The sequence below is a fragment of the Melopsittacus undulatus genome, chromosome 2, assembly GCF_012275295.1.
Source record: "Melopsittacus undulatus isolate bMelUnd1 chromosome 2, bMelUnd1.mat.Z, whole genome shotgun sequence".
NCBI lineage: Eukaryota > Metazoa > Chordata > Aves > Psittaciformes > Psittaculidae > Melopsittacus > Melopsittacus undulatus.
The window spans coordinates 15,639,619-15,664,257 of NC_047528.1; the positions used below are offsets into that span (position 1 = coordinate 15,639,619).

Below are 24,639 nucleotides of genomic sequence, written 5' to 3' on the forward strand. Positions count from 1 at the left end.
GAGACAACTTGTCACAAATGCTTGTCATAAAACATCAGCAGCTCTTCAGCCTTCCATGCATGAACTACTCAGCGAAAAGGCAATGTCCATTCCTGCAGGAGCTGCTGAACATTTTTCCTACTGGCTATCACTAAATAAAGTCTGGGTTTTGCTGAATTATTTTGCTTGCACAAACTACATCAGAAGTACAAAAAAAACCAGACTTTGTCCTTTGATCACCAGTATATTCAGACAAGGTCACATTTACTTCTTATGGCAAAGCTCAGGCATTAAAAGAATCATTTGGTCAGTAAAATCAATCGGTATAATTCTGAGCAACAAATTCTAGCTTAAAAAATTAATAAACCAAGAAGCAGCTCTTCAATGCTGAAAACTTTATTCTTGTGTTACTTCATACACCTGAGCTATGAAGGCTTGTAGAAAAAATAAAATCCCATTTTACTGATGTTAAAACCACAGCCTCATATTTTTTAATCACTTACTGTAAATATGAAGAGGGAGAAGAAAGCTGTCAGTGAATTTACTGGAAGCATTTAACCTTTTGGAGATGATGTCACTGTTGCTGCAATGAAGATTGGCTAATATGCTTTTTTAAGAAATGCCGATTTTATTTGACTCTTTCTGCAGAAATGTGTCCCATTTCAGGGAGAAATGCACCAGGAAGTGAGCTTCAGTTCAAACCCTTTTGCTGTCTCATCCAGAAATAAACAACATTCAGGTCTTACTGAACAGAGCAAAGGCCTGATTTGGTCTCGTCCACCTAGTGGGAATGCACCAAGCAACAGGCCACTGAGAGAGAAAGAAGGGATTATAAAAACACATCCAAACTTCCCTTACTAACAAAATTCAAAATATTTCTAGCAGTCCCAGCTGCAATAGGGAGTACAGGAACATGAAGAGATGAACATCTGGGTGGAATGTAAGAAGCAAGTCTTTCAGCGAAGGAATGAAGTCCATCAGCATGTGGGAGGTGTAGATATGTAATACAACTTGCAGAACTAGATCCTGTGAGAAGCTGAGTGGCTTTTGCAAAATGCTATTTGAGGGTATCCAGCACTGAGGGGTGAAAACCATGAAGCCCTTGGATAGCACAGATTTAGGTCCCTAATGCAATATAAAATATATTTGCTCCACTTAGTGACCTGGGAGCTTGCTTTGGCTTATTTTTTCCCCCAAAAGCATTTGCTGTTAAGTTAATTAAGCACTTGAAAATAAGAGTCTCTCACTTTGCAGAGGCTCCACATAAACGCTATTCTGACTTTTTCTAAGGGCCAGATTTGCTGCAAGGGTAAATTAATACCATTTCACTGATTGAGGATCTGGCCTTAAAAGTCTGTTCAGTGCATTAAAACCAGTGCAGCGTGGCATATGCCTTGGCAGTAGAACAATTCTCCAGATTAAATTTTGAGGGAAATTTGGCAGTAAAAAGAAAAAGGCTCTGTTTTGGGATGCTGCCACTTCTTTACCCAGTGCTGACCACCACAGCTTCTCCACTTGTGAACTGTACGGTTATGGCTGGGGTTTCACTGTCATTCTCATCGAGCTTCAGTGCAGCGTTGTCCAAGCCAGTGCTGGTGGGCTGTGGCAAAGCAGCGGGTTCTGCTGTCTGAGTTGGAGTGGAGCAATACAAGATGAAGCCCGTCATGATGATAACAAAGGACAGGATATAAAGACCTGAAAACTAGCAGGGGAAAGAAAGAGATGCATTAAATCTTGTCTGATGTAAAAACATGTCAATGCTGGCTTGTTTTAAGAATGTGAAAGTTACCCTTCCTTTTAAAACCATTTTAATGAGGATTATCATAATGATCTACATTTACATCTGAAAATCAAAATTCAACACCTCCACTCACTGATGGTCAAAACCTGATGACTGCTTTTCTCTGCATCTCATCCTCAACATCGCTGGACAGCGAATTTCCTTATGTCTATATAGTAGGATACTGTAGGATAGTTGATTACACATGTGAGTATGAAACACTGTAACCCCAAACAAAATGTTTCAGCACAGCCAGATATTTCAGATCCTGACAAGAGATTAATCTCTCCATCCTGCTGCAAGTCACCAGAGCAGGTCATTCTCTGCACAGTTCTCAACCATCTGCAGGGCTAGATACGTATTATTAGTGGGCTAAAACCAGTTTGCTCTCTACACCCAGCAAGTTCCTGAAGAGAGGGAGACTGGGGCTCCTTTTACAAGCCTGGCACTTGTGCTCTTTTAAGAGTCTTGTGAGGTAAGAATACAAACTGCTGAGGCATTTCATTCACTGTCATTCACTTGTCTGTTAGAAGCGCAACAATTGCCAAGATTCATTCACCTTGACCGAAAAATAAATGCCTATTTCGTAACACCAGATTCAGTAGTACAAAGTGTTCAAGTTATACACAGCCAGGAACACTTTTTCAGCACATTTGTTAAAATCCTCCATATTGCCTTTGCCAAATCATACTGATTAAACAGTAGGATGAAGGACATACCACATCATACATCCCACTATCAGTATTTCCTAACCTCCTTAGCTTCCTTCAACATGCCTGGAAAATATGTTTTCACTTATCAGGTAGCAGAGCTGGATGAAATGAATGGCAGGACCTGGACAGTGGACTCTGATCCAAAAAAGACTGTGGCATAGACAGTTAAGGCATCACAATTCCTAGCTGTCAGTCAATTGGCTCAAAAACCCTTGGACAGCACCATGCAAAAGGAAAAGCAGACCAAAACACAGTAGTCTGTGGTAAGTGCCCTCTTTCTTTACCTTGCTGGCTGTTTGCCTGGAGGAGCTTGGACTCCGCACAGGAGGAAACGCCAAGCTCCAAAGATGTCCTGATGGAGGCAGCAGCAGTGTGTACTGTCCTACCCCTAACTGACCCATTCCTGTCAAATGGACAGAGCTTGGGTCTGCATCAAGGCAAGACAACTTCTCTAGAGTGCAACCTGAGGCCATGACTAAACATGTGCTTGTAGGCAAGGACATGTGGCTGGCAGGCAAGACTGGACAGTAACTGTCAGACCCTTCTCACAGTGCACACAGGCAGTAGGTGTCTCTGATCCTGCTCGGAATTAATTCTTCATGAGCAAATGAAGTCACCAAGCCAGGGTGTCAAGGCTCTTGCAGCACAGCTGTGATTCTAGGCCTGCCTGTTTGCAGCTATTGATACAGGTGAACCTGAACCATCCTGCTGGTGCTGGGTTTGTTTGGGGTTTGAGGGGGGGGGGAGGGGGAAGGGTTCGGGTGGTTTGCAGGGTTTTTTTGTTTGGTTTGGGGTTTGTTTTGTTTTGGTTTTCAGATATTGCAGCAAGTTGATTGCTTCAGACCCTGATTCCAATTTTACCTGTGCAATTTATATCCATGTACTCACTATCAAGCCTAATGACCACTTTAAGTGTTACTAGAGGCCTGTAACTCCACCTAGTGTCTGTATTTGCAGTATACTCCCTTCCATAAGAGTTCATACAACAGAAGCATTTGGAAACCTTTGTTAGGATCTCTTGAGGGATTACACGTACCCATACAATGATATCATTAGGAGCAAGCACAGCAAAGATTCATTATGGAGCAAAAGAGTAAAAACAGAGCTCTTCAAAACAGGTATGCCAAATTCACACTCCGCCTTCAGCAGACATGGTTGGGGCTGGAAAGTTAAGTGTGTCAGCAAAACACTGTACACAAGTCAAAACCTCATTCATTTGTGGGCCCAGTCTTTGCCACAGCTGCTTCTGCTTCAGAGCAGGCTCAGACCACAGCAATTCAGAGCTCTCCAGGTCTTGCTCCACTCTGTAGCCCATCCAAGCCTGGCTTTTTATGAAATACCATCTGGTAATGAAACACAGTGATTCCTTGCACTTTTGTTTGTAAACTCCTGTGCCAAGAGTGTTTTTTAATCCCAGAAATATTCTGCCTGGTTTCTTTGTCCCATTGATAAAGAAACTATATGGTTAAGTTGGCAGTGAGGTTTTTCTACTGTTAAAAGTTATGTTAAAAGCTGTGTCAAAATCAGGCGCTCTCAGTTCTTGGTTCCTAAGCTATCTCAGATCAGAGAATTAGCTAGATTGGAAAAGACCCATCGAATCCAACCACTACCCCAGGACTGCCAAGTCCACCACTAAACCATGTCACTAAGGGTCTCCTCTGATTACTAACCATGTGGCATTATTATTGCTTCAAGTGAAGTTCATGTTTTAACAAAAGATCCAAAATTCTCTCATAGTAGAACCCCAAACCTTCCTCTAATTCATTTTTCCTTTTTGTACCAGAATACCCTGCAGATAGTAATGATGAGATGATCTGCTCCCAGAAAAACCTCTCCCTAAAATAAGCTAAAAATCATGAAGAACAAAAGTTTATTATACACCTTCCAAGGCTCTAGCTTACTTCTTCCTCTTTACTACTATGAACATAAATTTATAATCACTCCTTGAGTTAAACTATCTGGATGCCAAAATACATGTTTGGAAGGGACTTGTATTTTTTTAGCTGTTAGAATGTAAATATGGTTTGTTTTCTATATACATTTTTAATGAATACCTTTGTAGCTTGGAGCAAATGCTGGACCCCAAAACAGGGAGGAAAGCTGAGCTAGAAGACTTTTGAAAAGGAAAACCTAGCTGCTGTCAGACCCTACCATTACCAGTCCTCCGCATTGTAAAATAAATAAATTGGCTTTAATTTTCAGAAACAAATCTGATCTAAGAGCTGCTGGCTCCCCACAATGCTGAAGAGAAAGCAACCACATGGAATAACACAAATTAAGCTCTTAAGCAAATTTCACAAGCTTCTCACTAAGCCCTTCCAGTCACTGAGCAACTGACTCAATTACTCCAATTGCTGTAACAAGCTAGGTTCCCACAAACTATTCTGGATGGAAACCACAAGGTGGAATGAAATCTTTTTAGCACTGTCATTTAGCTTGAATAGACAATACCAAAAATACTTTAGAGCACAATAAAAGTAACTGCTTTCTGAAGAGTGTACAGAGATAACACCTTTATCTGCTGGGGTTTTTTGCCAGTTCCTTTAGTCTCTCCTTGGCAGTAGCACTGAGAGAGCTTGACTCTTATTCCAAGATACTGGTAATGAACAAATTAAATTTCTAAAAGAAAATACTAATTTCTGGAAATCAAGCCAGACTGCTCCTCTCTCAGACACCAAATGCCTTTCAGGACAGGGAGATTCAAATCCTCTCTTGGGACACCTGGAGAGATGAATCAAACCTAACGAACACTTCCACACAGGGCTTACAGCAAGAAGTCTACCATTTGAACACACCAAGAAATTATTTACTCTTTATTAACTCTAATGTATTCCATTAAGTGTGAGGTTGTTTGAAAATCAGTGTCTGCCTAATGATGTAATGATATATAATTAAATAGGTATGACTGACATCTGCCAATGATGAATGACACGAGCTGTAGAAGTGTACAAGTGCAAATAACTGTTCAGGGACTTTTAAGACAATTATGCTTTATTTGCAACTCTGGAATTAAAAAGTAACTGAAATTTTAGTCAAAGAATTCAGGTACTTACATTATAACAAAAGAGGAAAAGCCCAAAGAACAGGCTGTAGAGATCTGCTGTCAGAATACCCAGGTTGACGGAGGTTGCGCTGGTAACTTTAATCACTACGGGCATGAAGCTGTACAGCCCAAACATGCACAGGGCAAAGGCTGTGAACAGCAGTGCTGCAAAACAAAATGACAATTGACTCCTAGGGCACAGAATAATGAGTTTAAAGAACACCAATATTCTTCAGACACTTTAAAACTATGCATTTTTACCTTTTAGGATAAGCTCTTCTAAAACATACGGGAATGTAAATTTAAGAAAAACACAGAAGAAATACTTCTTTTCCAAGATTAACCTGTATTGCAAACGTTACTGTATCTATACAAGGAAGTTCATGCTCTTTCCTAGTTAATGTAAAAGCTGACTGAAGAAATTCAGAGGCATATTTCTTAATAACGTACAATTCTGTTGAGGTCAAAACATGTCACAAAATCCTTTTTTCCATTTCATTTAGGAAGGACAACAGAAACGTTCTTGTAATGTTCCAACACCAAACACATGTCTGTAACTGAACAGGTTTGGGTTTCCCTTAATTTATTTTAAGAAATTATTTCATATTATATGTAAAATGCAAAATCTGAGCTCAAAGTTTTCATGTTCAAGCCTACAAACCTGATCTCTCTGCTAAGCCGCAAAGTTTGCAGAAAATAAATCTGTGACTGTATGAATGCTGTTTAAAATCCACAAAGAAAATTAAAACCCCAGCATTTGATGTCTACATGATTATAGTTTTCCAGTGCACAACTTTTTTGTCACACACATACCAATTTTCCAGTTCCACTGAATTCTCATTATCTCCCTATGTTCCACAATGGCTCTAGAGTTAAAGAAAAGATATAATACAGTAAAAAAGAAAAAAAGATACCATCTACAATTAATAAGACACATTTTGATTTACAATTCCTTAATTTTTTGTTTGAAATCTTACTGAATGGCACTAGCTCCAACATCTAACAAGCATGAAAAAGACTTTAAAGTGCCCGAAAGTCAAGAGCACTTTTAGTTAATTTTTATGCCTTCTTTCCAGGCTTTTTCATCCTTCAGAGATTCCGTTTTATTTGGTATATCATTGAAGGAAATTATTAACACAAAATTCAACAGACAGATTTAAGTGCATGTGGTCTGTTACTCTTAACACTCTTTGTCAGAGTATATATATGGTTTCATTTTAAACTGAAGGTTAACACGGAAGACCTTCTACTAACGATTATCTCCTAAACTATACCACAGAGAAAACACATTAAGAATTTCATTCCTGTGAACAGTCCTCGGCATACTGAGTGTCCTCATGAAGATCAACAAAATCAAAATACAGCAAAGTATCATATGTGTTCAACTGCAGGATTTCAGCTTTAGAATTGCTGTAATAAGAGCAGTGCAAATAAAACGGATATAAACCAGATGCTGATCAACAACAGATACAAAATTCAAGTGGAAGGACTGCCATATAGGCCAAATGCAGACATAACAAAGAATTAATTTAACAACATTATTTCATTGTAGACAAGCAATCATCTGTAGAACAGATAAATAATTAGTTTTAAAATAAATATTAGATCCTTACAGCTGTAGACCGCTGATAATAGTCCCAAACAAGCCCACCATTCCTAGAAACTCCACTCTGCTCAGATTTTTCACAATGTATTCCTCACTCACATTAGAAATGGCATACAAAGAAGCACCAAGAAGCACTAAGACATCTCCGATCACCACGTCACTACCTGTACAGAAATATTAATCCACAATAAGGGTAATGCTGCAAAAACTGTTTAACTTTGCTTAAAAAGACAAGCAAATTTATCTCCAACATCTCTCTCTTCCTAGCGCCTTCCAGGGTAAGGGGAAAGGAAATAGCTCCTGTGTGCAGGTGAGTGGATTGGTGTCTTAATACAGACTGCTACCTGCTCACCTCACCATGCACAGTCTGGAATGAGCTAAACCTGGCATGTACATTGCATCCTTCCAAGCTGCTGCTGTATAGTCTGGTCCAATTCTACCTCTGCTGACCTAAGGCACTCTAGGGAGTAAAGAAAATTCACAGTTAGAGATGCTCTTCAACTTTCTGAATATTGCCCCCACTTTTGCAGTAAAGCCTACTTCAAGCCTTGCTAAAATGAGCCTATTGATCTCAGCAAGATGTGGACTCAGCTTCAGGTTTATGACAGGCCTTAAGTGGGCACTGCAGATAGGTGTATTGTGTCCTGCTGTGATTTACTTATATGAAACTCCCCATGATACAGTCACTCATCAAGTAAATGCTGTTATGCATCAGCTAAATGGCAAAAGGATCACTGTTGTTTAAATCCTTGAATTGATTTCAAATTTCCTTTCTTGAGCCAGTTGGCAATCACTAAGAAAATATGTCTGAAATGTGAGGGTAAGCAGTAGTAAGAATACTCAGGTCAGCAAATAAAGCACAACTGTCTTAAAGCCTCAGGGAAAGAAATTTTTCTCCCTCAGGACTGAGATACTTGTATCACACAGCATTAAAGCTAAACCTCAGTTTGTCTTAATGTCTTCCCTACAGCAAGGCACAAAGGCCCCTAAATAACACCAAACAGTCTTATCTCTATGCTGCCTGATAAAGGCAATGCCCTGAAATATACCTCATACCCTCTGGCTCTGAAAATTCAGATTCTTATTCAAAATAAGATCACTATGATATGGGTTGATTTAGGCATCTGTCATAAAAAAGACAAGACTTGCCCTTATCTGCACCCAGCTGTATCCTAGTCCCCAGAGCCCAGCCTCCCTCCCAGAGGTCCCAGGAGCCCCAGCATCCTTCCCATGTCTCCTCTTGCTCTCACACAGTAAGTCCCTGCTTTCCAGGCTCTGACCTGTGGGCCTTGGGAATACAGGGACCACTTCTGCTGGGTCTGCTAAAGGTAACTTAGAGAAGTCAGCTGCTGTTGAATAACTTCTTGTTTGCAATTTGTGCTCACAGAAAACTGCACACCAGAAGCACAGCTGCCAGCAAGCTGATTCCATGTAAGCAAGCCAAAGTTTGTAGGGAGAGGCAGCATCTTTTATTACACCATCTCACACAATTAGTAAAAGTGAACACGCTTTCAAGAATGAGACCCTTCATCGTGCTGTTTGATGAACAGCAACAAAATTTAACACAAGTCTTCCTTTTTAAGAGATAAGCCAAACCTATAAGCAAAGAAATTCCATAATACCCTATAAAATCAGCAACTCCTTAGCCACTATCTTCTTGGACAAGAAATACAAGTAGCTGTGTGTCTTCTCTTCTGCATTCTTCCCATTCCCCCTGTATTTGCTCCTGTTTCTCCTTAACAAGTTAACCCACCACAGGAACCATCTCTCCACTCTTCACCCACAATAAAGAACTCCTTACCTTCGCTGTCCTGCCCCCCTGACAAAACGTCTGCACCCACCATTGTTCCTACACCCAGCAAACAGACAGCAACAGCAAGGAAATGGATCAGCCTGTATCTTGCACGGAGAATGAACCAAGACAAAGCCATCAGCACAGGAATCCCAAAACAGTCCAGCAGCTGCGTGTACAGAGAAAGTTTGAATTAGAAACCCACCTCAAATCTCCATTGCACTATCCTGACAGGAAATGTACAGGATCTTACTTTCCGTCACTATCAGATGTTAATGAAAGCAAAGCAACCCAGTGAATTCATTTAAAAGAGGGGGCAGACCCACATTTTACCATTAAAAGCATTTTACAAGTAAAAGGAGACCTGGGACAGGGAATCCATCCTCTCCTGGTAGGAAGGCACTGATCTAGAAACTCCCCTAATGATGGATCTAATCAACCTTTGCAGCTTCACAAATGAATGCTAGGGTGTTGTTCTCAAACCACATTGCTCCCCATGACAGCAACACAAGGAGGTGGTTCACCAACATTTCCGTTTCTACCCAGCAGCTTTTGTCCCCAAATCTGTTAATTAGACTTTCGGGCTCCATGACCACAAAGTAAAAATCTGGAAGTACTGAAAGATACAAGTAATCTTTTTCACATTGAAGTGACTAGGACAAGAATTCGACCCTGCAGTTTTAGCTTTCATTTTCTCCCCCTCAATTGGATCCTACTAAAAAGAATTAAATTAAAAAATAAAAATGCACATGTACTGGATGCCATGTACAAAACTGGTAGAAGAAAGACAGGAACGGAAGAACAGCTTTCCTGAAGTCACCTTCCCAGTCTTCCAGCTTCCCACAAAAGCATGTAAAAGCCACCAGTGTGTTTTGATTACTTTCTTAGAGCTGACTCTCAATTAAGTCAGCAGTAGGTAACCCACTCTAGTTCACCCACACCTCACCAGCAGACACTCACAAGGCAGCTGGAGCTTTGAAGCACTTCAGATGTCTTTGCAGACACTGAGCAGACTGAACAGCAACGGTTCAAGGATGTCTGCATTTCGTGACAAGCAGTGACACCGACTTCTCTTTCCCCTATTTCATATTCCCACACTATGTTTCTAAATTCCTATGTGCCTTTGCCTGGCTGTTAGACCCACCCATCTTCTACCCAATCTTGTTTATCACAGAAAATATCAACAAGTTAGCTGTGTAGTTAATACAGAAAACTGTGCTGCAGCATCAGATGAGCATTATGTTCTAGAATAACCAAGTAATACCAAGAATGTTAAGCTAATCATATTTGGTTTAATACTTAACAATAATAAGACTTTGTTTCTGAATTTGTCTGGAGGTAAAAAAGGTGTATTTTCTGACCCTCATCAGTAGAGTACTGTGAAACTATAGAAGGGAACAGTTTACAGCAGAATCATAGAATCAGACTGGTTGAAAAAGACCTTTAAGATCATTAAGTCCAACCATTACCCCAGGACACATAGTCAGCCTTCCAAAGACTGTTCACAAATTATTCTCAAATGTCAGCCCTTAACATTTGGCCTCTTGAAGTCCCTACAGAATATTAGGTCCAGGTCAATAGGACTGGGGTATAATCATTACAAGAGCCTTTAGTCCTTAATGGTCACTGCCAACCTCTGCCTAAGTGCACCACTGCAGTCATCATCTATGCTTGCTTCCATTAGTTCAGCCATCATCCCCAAGGGTTTTAACCAAACTCGCAAGACTTTTGTGATACATCTGGTTTTATTTGTTCTTAACTACACATATTAAAATCTTACAAGCATAGCATTAAAGGGAGTTATTACAGATTTAATCCTAACAGTGCCTCTATCCTTCCGTCAATTTGCTTTCACCCCTTAGATTTCCTCCAGGTTGTCCTGGAGAACAAAAGCACTTGCCTAAGCTGTATTATGAGACATTACACCACACAAGTCCTAATATGTAACAGCATATAATCAATACAACTTTGTTCTACTGAAAATATCATGCTGAGAGTTTCTACTTAGTCACAGGCCTTTTTCTCTATCTTACTTTTAGTCTAGGCTCGAGAAAAACTTCTAACATTTTCTCCAAATTTTACTGTTTTGACAGTTATATTAGAAACATTAGTAAGCAAAATTTTTACCCCTTTGGTAGTAGACATCTCTTCTACTAATAAGTAAGTTTTTACTTCCCCATTAATTGAGATGTCACTACGTATCTTTTCAACCTCCAAACATTTTTTCAACCCAAAGAGTGGAAGAAAAAACCTTTAAAAAGATTTGTTAATTAGGATGTAAGGGAGTAGTACATAATGAACAAAAAGCTCTTTCAGTAACACTGCATGGGGAATTGCTGCATCCAGACAAATAACATACCGTACACCTATAGCATCCTGGTTAGAGGACTTGCAACCAACACACAGAGGCACCAAATGATGAAGAACATGCCCTGTTAATCTCTTCCAGGTGTCAACTATCCTCAGTTACATAAGAAATCTTGACTTTCAACTAATTACTGGATCTTGCCTTCCCTTCATCTACTATGTTGCAAAGCATTTCTATACAGGATCAAGATCAAAGAGGTGCAGAGCAAATTATTATCACAATGAATTATATCAATGGAACCAGTTAAAAGAATAAAGTTCATTTATTCATGTTTTATGACATTTACAAAAGTACTGTGGCACTGATTACTATTGCGAGTACAGATTTAGCAAACTCTTCTTATTAAAGTCCACCCTTTATTTTCACAAGGCAAAAGACAGATAACTTGGTGATTTGATTTACAGATGTTTTGGCTCAAACCTGGCTTTGGCCATACTGTTTGTAGGAGATTTTAAAGGCCAAGTGAGTAAATTATTAAAAGATGTTTTAATACATGGTTACTAAATTATCATACACTGTTGGAGGTCATTGGTTTGGTTACAATTGCCAGCTCCAGACAGCTTTGTGAGCAAGAAAGCTCAATAGCTCATCCTGTTCACTTCCCCATAAGGCTCCCCTGGGGTAGCCTTCCACTGAGCCCCAGGAGTTCATCCTGCATTTTCCCCTGTTGAGTTTAACACTCCCATCCTAATGTTATCACCTTAAAAATCTTCCAACCCCTTCCGCATAATGTTAATATTTGACAACTAAAGGAAAATCAGTTCTGGTTTTGTATGCATGTTCGAGAAAATACATGGAAGTTCCTTGCTGAGCTGAGGAAACCTGTGTTTGAAGAAAAGTTTCACAGGGCTGAGCTGAAGCTCTAGACAGACAGTATTTTAACAGTGACTACTCTGTATCCAGGAAGATGACATATACTCCTGCATTGCCTTATGTTGCCTGGGCATTCACTCACAGCCAGTGCTGCAGACAGGCCATTCAGGCTAGATGCTCTGAACCACAGGTTCTGATGTAGTTGCAGAACTGCCTGCTACTGACAGACAGCAAATGTCTAGACCAAATTACAGCTTTTTCTCTGTCCTGTATCTTGTTTCTACCAGTGGTGAGAAACTGGTGACTTCAGAGACTAAGCAAGAAACATTACAGCTACAGGCAGTTACAACAAATTCCAATTACTGAACTGACACAAAGCAGCATCAGTCTGAAGGTTACCACATGGGAAAAAAGTCCAGCAAATGCTTCAGTTTGGCAACTGGACTGAACAGCCTACTCACTCTAGTCTTTCATAATTTCTATAAAAGAAATCATGGGAATAGCTTTACTACTTCTGAGAACTTGGATCAAAGTCCTGGCTTTTTCAGCTATAAAGTATACAATCAATGTCTCAATTATCAGCTTAACTTGATCTTAAGACTGAAATGTGTCACTTTTAAAGCTTTGATTTCTTTGATTCCTTATTTGTAAGGAAATTAAAGGCCTAATGAGTTATAACATGTAAGTATGAAGTGGAAATGTAACAATAATAATCCAACAGGGACATATTAATGGTCTTGAAAATGGTAGTGCAAAAAAGTTATTGCAGTTCTCTAAAAGCAGCCCAGAGCACAAGAATTTATTGCTTTACAGGTAGTTCTTTTAAATATTAACCCTGTTACTTTGACTGCAAAACACTGACATCTAAACACTCCTTTCTAACTAACAGCCAATTCTGCACAGCACATTTTTTATTCAGGTGAGTGGGGCCATGACCCCAGCCATGGATCCACCATTGGCAAGAACAGGCATAGGCTGGCACAGCCCCATATACATTCCTCCCTTGCTCCAACAGCAGCTGTGGAGCCATACAGTGAGCTAATTTGAGCCTGACACAGCTCAGAAATAGTCCAGCAAAAGACAGGGTTTACTCTTGACTTTGCTCAGTGCCCTGAGACAGTCTGCTCAAGGGATTTGGCCCTCAGCTCAGAAGCATGCAGCTGGAGGCAGAAGGAAGGCACTAACACTTCCAGCAGCTTATGTCTGTGTAGGGTGACAAAGAAAATCCATCCTTAGCCCTCTTGCTTGTAAAACTTTTTCATAATGCAAGATCCATTCTAGTATAGTGACACAGCTCCAAGCGCTGGTGTGACAGAGGATGTCTACTGTCACTTCAGGAGCCTGGCAATCTTACCTTCCTTCCATCTCTTCCAGTAAGAGGTCTGAAGTGCTACATCCAAAAGCCAAAGGGCTTTCCCTCAATGCATGGTCAGCAAAACCAGCTAACTACTGGTATGTCCTCATGTGTGGGGTTACATCTCACAAAGCCTCCCACAGCTCTTAGGACTAGGCAAGAGATCTGCTCCACTCTCATCAGTAACAGCCTGCGCTGAGTTGAGTGCTACCAGGTCATAAATCTTTATTTTGTGTCAGAAGAAAAACCTGAGTGGCTAACAGCAAACTCTTGTTGCTGACAAGAGTTAGAAGCGCTTTCTATCAAAATAATTTGAGTCCAACTCTAAAGCTGGCACTGAGTAATACAAGCCTAATTCTGCTTCCTGGAAATGTTATTCATGATGCAGGATGCTCTTCCCTGTACTGCAGAGAGAAAAATAGATACTGGAAAGTTTTTTCAGTCTTAAGTATCTTCCATGTCTGTCCTCTGAATCTCATTTCAGAAACCAGTCCAAAACTGTATTAATGCTACAGTTCAAAAAGAGAGGTCAGTCCTTACCTGCACACTCGTGAGGGTCGTATATTGATAGGCTTTTACAATCATGTAATTGGCTTCAACATCAGCCAGTCCCAAAAGTATATACTTCCACCACCTCTGTTTCAGAATTTGCCAAAGACTGTCACTCCCTGTTTAGAAAAAAGCAGTAGTCAGTATGTGTTTCTTTCCCACCAAATGCTGTGCAGGAATCTTGCTTTTTAGAATCATAAATACTACCAAGACACTCAATATTGGTTTCCCCTGCTTAAAGAGGTACAGTAACAGCAAAATGCAGTCAGGGACAAGACAATACAAATGCTCAAAAGCACAGAAACTCTTCCACATAAGTTAAAAACCCACACTAGAGTTGATTAAAGAGTAAATTAATAGGAATAGGAGGAATATTAAATAGCCTCTAGTAAAGAAGCTTGTTATTACAACAAAGCCTATTTTCCTTAATATCACATAGCACTTGAAACCAAAGAGCACATAATTCCAAACAGAAATGAACAGAAATAAAGATTAAATGCTCATTTAACCTGTGAAATTCATTTCCATGTGTTACTACAAAGCAGGAATTTCAGCAGGTACTTTAGAAAAACTAGGATGAGTTTTGAGTTATTTTCAAAATCTGTAAGGAAAACGTAGAAGAGGAAAAAATAAATTATGAACCAGAATCTTCCATCCCATATTTTACATACCAGTCCTAAATGCCAGCATTGTTGTATAAACTAAAAGAAGCAAAGAATAGTTGATAAAACTCTGAAACATTGGAGTATTCACTTGGAATTGTTCTGCTAGGTACTGGCTTGTAACAGCAGTCCCACAGATAAACAAGGAAAGCATCTGGCCCAGAATTATTGCTTTCAACATATACCTGTGAATATAAAAGACAACACAGTAAAATTAGAATTAAACATTCAGGTTGTTTAAAAAACATTTAATAGTTTTAGAGGGAAAATGCCATTTTTATATAGATATTTCCCACCAATGTTGTTCTGATTTACCAATCAACAGGGTTTTGTCCACACAGAAGATCCAGTCTAACCTCAGGACAGCCATGTAAGAAATGAGGCCTGTTCAAACCACCAGTGATGGATACTACAATAGTTAGCAACGATCTTCAAGCAGCTCCTCTGGGCAGGCTCAAACCAATGGCAGGATCTATTCTTATCAAGAAAGGCTTTGATACACATGGACTGAGTTGAATCCTTTGTCCTCCACTGAATCTCATTCTAACTTTGGTCAATAGAAATCTTCAAGATTCAGGTAAGGCACAACTGCCTGCAGGCCCTTCCAAGACTTGAGCCTTTGAGAGTGAGCTGAGACCCTACGATGAGCAGTGCTAAAGAAATACAAAGGTATTAACCACAGAATCATAGAACAACCCAGGTTGGAAGGACCTCGAAAGATCATCTGGTCCAGCCTTTCATCAGAAAGGGAGATTATCTAGCACCCTGTCCAGTCACATCTGGAAAACCTCCAGCAATGGGGATTCCACCCCATCCCTGGGGAGGTTGTTCCCATAACTGATTTCTCTCACTGAAAAAAAAAAAACAAACAAACAAAACTTTCTTATGATAATAATCCTTATCATTAATAATTATTCTGGATTTTTTCTGCCATATTCCATCATATCCTGCTGTAATCAAGGATGGAGTTAAGAACACACTTTGGCCAAAGATCATATCAGCATTTACAACTCATTTTAAATCCAACCCTTTCTAGAGGAAAGCTCATGCTCTTTTAGTAGCAGTTCTTCAACTAATATAAAGTGAATTATTTCTGATGCTTCCAGACAAACGTAGATCACTATGTATCTGCCGGCTTGCTGTTTTTCCTGCCAGTGGAGTTAGGCAGATTTGTACCACCCCAGTCTCTGCTTGCATACTCACAATATACAGTGACAGGGGCTCAGTGCTGTGCTGTCTGTACAGATCTGCAAAGTTCACATCTAATCTGTTTACTACAAAAACTACTGATGAGAATTTAGCTGTCTTCACAACTGACCCATTTGTTCCTACTCAAAATAACTGAGCAAGGGAAGAAAGCAGTAACACCAGCTGTTTTCCCAAAGTGGGTGACTTGAACATACTAAACACCAGCTCACCCAGCTAAAGTGTGCAATCTAGCTGCCAGGCAACTAGAAGGATGTGTTCATGGGCACTAAAACCAACTATAATCATAAAGGCAAATTTTCTCCTTCGAAGGGAGAAATATTCCTTGCATGGATTCTAATTCAGCTGCATGAATCTTGTTTTCAATTCTGCCTGACTACAAAGCTCTTCTGACTAAAAATGCCACGAGGCACATTTTTCTCTTCAAGTCCATTTTGATGAGACAGCAAACCTCTGCAAAGTTCAGCCATGCTGCACTTCCAAGAGATTCAAGCCCCATGTTTCGCTACAGGTTGCTTTGCCAATGCCAGCAACGGTGCACATCCCCATTAGAGTATTCGTGTATCACGTAAGGTCCCATCCAGCCTTCTGTGAATAACTCTTCTGGTGCACAAAAAAACTCTGTCATTTCCAGCATTCTGAATGTTGAATTAAGCAACAGAAATCATATCTCAGTTAGAAATTTATCACGGCTACTTTGTAACACGGCACTAACTGTAAACAGTGCTATGAAATACATACATTAATACAAAATAAAAAGGCAGAAAAAAACCTTTGAAGCTACCTGACTTCAGTTACATTGAATTTCTTTTTATTCTAGTCAAAGACTTGATTATGCTACCTCTTCTCTCAAGCAGACATGGGTGATAGCCTCAGCTCACTCTCTGCCAGTCCTGTGAACTCTAGTTCCTCTACCAGAAGACCCATTGAAATTTTAAGGAAGAAGTAACACGATGAACAATGCATGAAAAATGATGCTTCAGGCACTTTAAAAAAATCACATATCATTTTTATTATTCAAATAAAGAGTTTCTTGCTCTAAGCAAGCAGAAAATATTTCTTCCTTACAGAGAAAGCCTTCAGCAGTTTACTGGACTAACCTCACCTCGTGCTTGGACTAGCTGTGACAAGGGTGTAGAGGTGGTGATCAAACCTAAGTAGAGCTGTGACTGGACAAAACTGATGTAGTTTTACTGGAGCAGAGCTGCAAAGCCTATGTAGCCCACAGAATGAATTGCACTCATCAACACATTACCAGGAGAGGTCAAAGCTGCCTTGCTGACAGAAGCTCTGCTCCCCTGGGTGCAAACTCCCCTTCACCCACCTCTAGGAAGTGTCAGAAAGATGGGCAGAAGCACATGCCATACTACCCACAAGCATCTGGCTTGTTTAACATATACTGCTGTGAGGCAAGGCTCCTCCAGGATATGATATGTAAAGGGTAGCATAAGGTACTATTTATTAAAAAAAAGAAAGACCTGGCTGCCCTCTTGCAGTGGAATAATTCCACTAAGCTGATCCTCAGCTTTTCTAGGAAGTTTTTCCAGTTTAAAGTACCCATGGAGTTATCTTATTGCATTTTTGCATACGCGAAAAGGCGCAGGTCCAGAATCCACTGAACTGTTTGATTAGTGGTTACTGCGCCAGCAAACATCCCTCTTTAGTTAATGTATGTCTCAACAGACCTGCAACTTTTACTTCCACAGTACCAAAGGAAAGCAGGCTCCATACTACCTCATTCCCTTCTTTGTTTTTCTCTATTGTAATTCCAGGATTTTTTTCTCTCCTGAACAGATTCAAATATTAAGACCAGAAGAGCCACATAAAGATGTAATTCACTGACAGTAGAAGACTGCCCCCAAAATATGTCCTCTATGAATCCCAAACCACAGTATTCTGGCAGTGTTTAGACCCTCTGTAAAACTAGAGGGCAAACTTCAAATTCTATTGGTTTCATTTTGCCAAACATTTTGTTGCAGGAAAAACACCTCAAAGACATGAGTTTCCATTCTTCCCAGTATTGACATAAGTATTGATGACCATGATTTTCTTATTAATAATTTATAATATTTTTTTAAATATATTAATTATTAACTTTTCTGTGCCAGAACTTGATCCTCTCTGTTCTTCTTTTTTTTTTTTAATGTACTGGTTAAGGACTGAATCACTTTGGACTCTCAGATGACACAAGGTAAGTGGTCTAAAATGGCTTTTTACTTTTAGAGTTTGGGGGGTTGCTGTTGCTGGTTTTTACTGCTTGGTAGTTGACTACTAAGTAATTATTCCTTCTCTCCCTTCAGCCACAACATCTTATCTATCTATATCCATGGCTATGAGCAAAATTAGGAGTCATTTGGGGATTTGTTTATAGAATGTTAAAGTTTGGCACAAATTGGTCTAACACTAATGCTGAACAATGTGCAGCTATTGACACGGGAGTCAGGCTGGCTGTTGTTGGCTCCATGTGAAATGCATAAGAAAAAGACTCTGATATTAGAATACAATCAAGTCTATATCTCAGGAAGTTAAAGAAAACCTAATAAACCCAGAGTTAACAATTTTATTGGCTATTAGTTTAATAAATTCTATAATAGGGATTGTTTCCATTAAAATAAATATAGCTTTTCTAAAATTACATGTATTTGTGCAACCAGTTAAACACTAACAGGCAAAGCCTGTTAAACACTCTCCACACAGTTTACTTGCACTTCAGGCAGGGTTCAGTAGTTAATGCTGAAGTGGGGGGGAGCAGTGGGTAGCCATTTCATTTGAATAACCTCACATTTTCATGTGAGTAGTTAAAGGAAATGCAGGTTCAGACTGAAGCCATATTCCAACATGATAAGCAGACAGCTCAGGACAGGAAAAAAAAAAAAAACAAATTTTTAAGTACTAACATTTTCAGAAGTTAATGTTTTTCAGTGTTCTGCCTTAAAACTGAAATCAATTTAATTTATAAAAGCTAAGAAACAGAAAAGGAAAAAATAGACGAGGAAAAAAAAGACTAGTTTTGTTTCAAGAATCAGAAAGCACACTTCCCACTGGTTTTACTCAAAAACAATCCCAAGAAATCTAGGTTATTACATATAAGTATTAAACCTTCCTATGACTCTGAAAGGTCTCTAAAAAAACTGAAGTGACTGAGCCTCCAGCCACATGAGGAAATAAAAAAGGGGGAGAGGGAAATCAGTTCAGTATCTCGGACAATACTTGGCAAAAGTCACTGAGAGCTCTTTATTTGCTTTCAAGTATCATCACTAAAGTCACTCAGTGTAGCCCTCTGGCAACATTTTGGCAAAACTAGCAGCACAGGCGAGGTTACCGAACAGATCAGTAAGTCCCTATCTTGCTTTTGTGACCATTCCCGACATGCATGAGGAATGAAAACAGAAAAACTTTCAAGGACCAGAGAAAAGCGGGCTTTTGTCCTGTGGAGTAAGACTGCCTGGCCAGCAAGCACCTACATGCAGTGCGCTCATCAGACTCCAGCTTATGAGCCCAGGGCTGGCAGGAGAGCTCCAGCACCTCCTGTCTGGTGTCTGATGCAACAGTTCCAGAGACCAAATCCAGAGCCAGAACAAAGCCTTTCAAACAGGGATATTTTCTTTTTCCCCAGATGGAAAATAAAGCTGTAAGTGAATGGCAGCTCCTGCAGGCTGAGGTTGGAGGAGGAAGTTCTGCTCTAACAAAAGGCAGTGCTTCACAAAGACCAGTCTGGGGTGCATGCAATTCCTGCCAAAAACTTGGCAGATTTTTTTCCTCAAATTTTCCATCTTCACATTTTAAGTGATGTACTTGGATGGGTTTCCAGCCTAAGCTGATTCAAGGACAGAGGGAAAGGGGATATTGGTCTTTCTGTACACCGCACCTCCTCAGTCTCAGCTGTTTTGTTCTGTTATCTTCTCTGGCCTCCATGACCTGTTCTTCACAGCAATGTTGGTACAGAACAGATAAACTTACAGAACATACATATTTATACATATATAAAAACATAAGCAAAAATTACAAAATAATAATAAAAACAAATCATGTGTATGCGTGCGTATGTGAGATTCCATTCTTAACAGAGCTATATAATGGTTTGCCTTCGAAGGGACCTTAAAGCTCATCCTGTTCCAACCCCCTACCACGGGCAGGGTCACTTTCCACTAGATCAGCTTGTTCGAAGCCCCGCCCAACCTGGCCTTGCACACTTCATGGATGGGGCATCCATAACTTCCCTGCACAACCTGTTCCAGTGTTTCACCACCCTCACAGTAAATACTTTCTTCCTAATACGTAATCTAAATTTCTCCTCTTTCAGCTTAAAGCCATCCCCCTATGCCCTTGCAAAAAGTCTGAACCATCCCAACTCTCTCAACCTAAAGTGACTGTTCGCCCTCACGCCACAGCGGTTACAGGCTGCAGCCCGGCTGTGCTTCACGTCGGCACGTTGTACGATCTAAGCACACCCTCCTCACCAGCACAAGACGAAACCCTCCGCTCGGACCCGCCGGCCTCGTCTCTGCCAGGACTCGTCCGAAGGATCAAAGGAAAAGAGCTCAGCCCCACTCCCCGCTCCCCGCAGCAACCCCGAGCCCGCACCGGGCCGTCCGTGGCTCTGGTCCGGGCACCCCACGGCTTCACCCGGCGGCACAGATAAGCCACCGCATCCTGACCGCATCACCTGCCAGCGCGCCGAACACAGAGGCTGTTTCCCTTTGGCTCTCCGCGGAAACGGAGACGCCGGCGGCGCCCGGCTCCACGTGGAGGGCCGCGGCCGGGCACTCACCAGGTGCAGAGCTTGTCCCTGAGCAGCGCCAGCAGCCGGCGCGGAGGGGCGGCGGCGGTCGCCGCGGACGATGTCTCTGTCACGGGTGCAGCGGCCACAGCAGCGCCGGGTGGCGGCGCCCCATCAGCGGCCGCCTCCATGCCTCGGCCCTGAGCCCGCCGAGACGGAGGGACCGAGGGCCTTGCGTTGGCGGCGGGCGGCGCCCCGCTGAAGAAGGAAGCAGCGCCGGCACCGGGATGTCGGAGCACAACCCCGCTGGCGGCGGCCGCACAGAGCTTTGTGCCCGGAGAGGGGCCGCCCCCGGGAGGAGCATGGCTCGTCCTGGGGCGGGGGGGCTGCTGCCTGGCCCGGGATGCGCCTCGTGGCCCTTCCCCTTAGCCAGCCCCAGTCCCGCTCTGCAGGTTTCCTGCGCCCGCTGATGCACGTGAGGGCAGAGCAGAGGAGCAGCAAAGGGCTGGGCTGCTCCAGAACCGCCAGCGTGAAGTTCGTGTTTCTGCTCTCGAGCTCAGGAGGTTCCCGACAGCGGCCCCAGGCCGGTGCCCTGGTGCGGGTCCCTGCAAGGCCACCTTGGCTCCAGTCCGGCCACAAGCTTCGATCCCCAGAACAGGGGAAGGCCTGAATGCAGATGGCTGCATATGCAGCCGGTCAGGTCTCATCTGCCCGTTACATGAGTCAAGGTTACTCTAAACCCTTAAGGTTTAACTTCTCCCAGGTTTGTGTGCAGCCTTGAGCTCCTCTATTTATAAGGCTTTCACTTCTCACCTTTTTGCTGATGACTCCCACATCTCAAAATTTATCTTGTCCCATTTGTCTAAACCCGTATCTCAGATGAACCTACCGGGAGAACCTGGTAGCATTTTGCGTACTCTGGTGTTCTTTTTTATTACCCTCACTTTTAATGATGCTCTGCATGTGTCACAAGTGATGGAATTAAACCACAGATTTGCTTCCAGGAAGAGCAATCTCTGCCCTCGGTGGTGTAAATATTTGTCACCATCCTGGCCATGCCCACATCCTTCTGCCACAAGATAGTGTTGCTTTCTGCCCTCACTGTTCCCCACACAGCACAATAGTTTAATCTTTCTCCCCCAACACCATCACAGATTTTTTCACACATGATTTATCATAGAATTATAGAATAGTTAGGGTTGGAAAGGGCCTTAAGATCATCTAGTTCCAACCCCCCTGCCATGGGCAGGGACACCTCACACTAAACCATGTCACCCAAGGCTCTGTCCAACCCAGCCTTGAACACCACCAGGGATGGAGCATTCACAGCTTCCCTGGGCAACCCATTCCAGTACCTCACCATCCTTACAGTAGAATCATAGAATCGTGGAACAGTTAGGATTGGAAATAACTTCTTTCTTATATTTAACCTAAACGTCCCCTGTTTAAGTTTTAACCCACTAACCTTTGTCTTGTCACTACAGTCCCTAATGAAGAGTCCTTCCCCAGCACCCTTATAGCTCCCCTTCAGATACGGGAAGGCTACTACGAGGCCCTCCTCTGGAAAAATTTTCTCTGGTTTATCTCCATTTGCAATTACCCACATCCATCCTCATAGCATTTAGTCTGGCACATAAAGAAGGCATTATTCTTCCATTTTCAGGTCATCCTTATACCTTCATGTGCCTGCCAGTTCATTACCAGCAGAAGGGCAAACTCTAACCTCTCACTTCCACAGGCTAGGCCCTAACCACTAAGGCTACGTGGGAGAGGGCTGGTTCCCAAATCCCCTCTTTGACTCTGAGATTCTGTAGTATTAAAGCTGTAAACCAGTGTGAGAGAAAAGCCAATTAATTATGTCTTAAAAGATCATTCATAAATACACTTCTATATTTATAATATGCATACCCATTTCTATATTATATTGACATTTTATGTCTTTTTCCTTCACTTGTATAACAGAATAGTTTATGGATTTGAAAAGTTTGAACTCCTAATCCAATAAAAGTCCTGCTGTGACTGATTTCCCGCAAGAAATCAGCCTGTCAAAATTAATTTCAGTGTTGTGATACTTATGAGTCAGGTCATGCTTGTCACAATTCTCCATAATCTATAATAACAATAAGTTTAAAAGAAGCAGAACTAACAGACCCAGCATATTTCATCATATCTGAGCTCCACAACTGATACTATTATCTTTTCCTTTAATTTTATTCATCCTATGTCTGCAATCTGCTGCCAATTCTCCAGAGTTGGAGGGGGATCATGTTTATGGTGCTTTTCATCTCCATTTAAGCTCAGCTCTTGGAATTCCTCACTACAGATCAGCTGCAGGAGCCTCATACCAGAAAGCCACTGCCAGGCTGGGGCTTTACACTGGAGCTGCTCAGCTGCAGGACTGCAGTACCAGGGCAGTAGCTGTCTACTGTGAAAATATGGAACAAAATAACCAAAAAGTTAAAACAGGCAGGGATGGCCTTTTAATTTAACTAAAAAAAAAAAAAAAAATAAAAAGAGGAAGAAGGTGGTTAAAAAAAACCAAACTAACAAAAACAACAGCAACAACTTTTAACAGTGCCCTGTGTTAGACTTTGGGGACTAAGTTCATTTCAGATGATAAACTTTGCTGTCTCAAGAAATTTTCAAGGCTGTGGATAACATGGCCATGAATGCAGAGATATCTGACACATCTAAACATGATTTTGTGTTCAGCTACTCCTCTTCCAGGCTCCTGCTTTTACTGCAAGTCATGGTTCACCTCAGGTGTGCCCATGGCTGTGTGTTTCTGGATTTTGCCTTGCTGGCTCACCAGTGGAAACTCAGCAGTATGTCCACCTAAGGCTGTACATTCTCTGTCATAGATAGAAACTCGGTTACTGGCGCTCTGCAAAAGCAACTGGTTCCACTGTAATGTATCTTTTCCAGGATGAGTGAAATCCCTTGGATCAGCTACAATTTATCTGCACACAGGATGTACTTAAATGCTTACTGGGCCTCTAATCTAGTAGGCCTCTTCTTTGACTCAGAAAAGATGTTGACAAAGAGCTACTAGCAATACCTTTCTAGAATTATTTAAAAATGAAATATTTCCATTCTAAATTTGTATGTAAAATATCAAAATATTTTGAAGTGAGATTCAAAGGAACTAAGAATACAAATAATATTTCTTATAGTTGGTTATCTTCTAGCATGGTTGAAGGATAACTTGAAAGTAATGGCAGAGCTTTTCTTGCTGCTTTTCCTAAAAGATTACTTTTGAGCTGAATTACAAGAATTAGCTGAATAAAGAATTAGCACAGCCATAACAAATGAGACAGGGACACCGCTCTCATATCCTCAGCTGCTTTCAACCCCTTTTTACTAAACAGTTTTATTTCAGTGTGTCCTATCAGACTGCTCCTCCTGAAAATCATAAGTTTGATTAGGTGATAAAAGCAGATAATGATAAGTGAAAACACAGAATATAATTTTTAAGTTGACAGTACCTGCTTTAAGTTACAAGGAACTGAAAGCACAATGCCACGTCTGCTGAGGCACATTACTGTATAGTGCTATAACAAAAGTACATTTTCTATGTTTACCTTATCAACAAAAGAAAAGACAATAAGTATTATACAAATTGAATTTAAAATCTCAAGCTGCAGAAGGGACTCCTTGTAAAATGATGAATAAGTATAACTTTAGTTTGTGGGGTTTTTTAATTAGAAGTATTTATGTCACTAGAGGTCCATCATGTTCAGACTGTGGTTTACTCCAGCATTGGGGTTTTGTTTCTACTTCTTTATCCATGCTACATACAAGAATTACTGTCCCTAAAGAAATCTGTTGTGTTCAATATAATGTATTCTATAGAGTGAAAATAGAGTATATATAGAGAGTATACACTACAGAGTATAGAATAATAGGGTGGTTTTTCCTTTATTAAGCTGCTACTGGGAAAATATCAGTATAAGGATTTTTCCAGTAGAATTTCTTTAATAAAAGCTCCTGGTTTATTATGAACTATTTTTTTTCTTTTATTTGTTTGCTTGGTTTTAATTCAACAATTGCACAT

The 24,639-nt window shown here is 41.0% G+C and overlaps 1 protein-coding gene across 3 annotated transcripts; it reads right to left on the reverse strand.

The window, feature by feature from the left end:
• Positions 1–359: 359 nt before the first annotated feature.
• On the reverse strand, positions 360–20,911 carry SLC35F2 (solute carrier family 35 member F2). 3 transcript variants are annotated; one of them, XM_005149817.4, is made up of 8 exons: positions 20,637–20,911; positions 14,669–14,844; positions 13,989–14,116; positions 8,923–9,082; positions 7,129–7,285; positions 6,329–6,381; positions 5,526–5,680; positions 360–1,681 (listed from the first exon to the last, which is right to left on the reverse strand). In XM_005149817.4, the coding sequence occupies exons 1-8, from the start codon at positions 20,774–20,776 to the stop codon at positions 1,463–1,465; spliced, it is 1,188 nt and encodes a 395-aa protein (XP_005149874.4). In that variant the 5' UTR covers positions 20,777–20,911; the 3' UTR covers positions 360–1,462. The 3 variants fall into 3 exon arrangements, with proteins under 3 accessions (XP_005149874.4, XP_033930314.1, XP_033930315.1); XM_034074423.1 differs by lacking the exon at positions 20,637–20,911 and adding an exon at positions 20,421–20,578; XM_034074424.1 differs by lacking the exon at positions 20,637–20,911 and adding an exon at positions 20,326–20,341.
• Positions 20,912–24,639: the final 3,728 nt, after the last annotated feature.

What these genes read in the sequence shown, in the direction of transcription:
- SLC35F2 (XM_005149817.4), bottom strand. Translation starts at nt 20,776, where the DNA reads ATGGAGGCGGCCGCTGATGGGGCGCCGCCACCCGGCGCTGCTGTGGCC. An exon ending in AGGGACAAGCTCTGCACCTG is followed by an intron (nt 14,845 to 20,636) that starts GTGAGTGCCCGG and finishes TTATATTCACAG; the next exon opens with GTATATGTTGAAAGCAATAA. An exon ending in TTTTCCTCTTTTGTTATAAT is followed by an intron (nt 1,682 to 5,525) that starts GTAAGTACCTGA and finishes TTCCCCTGCTAG; the next exon opens with TTTTCAGGTCTTTATATCCT.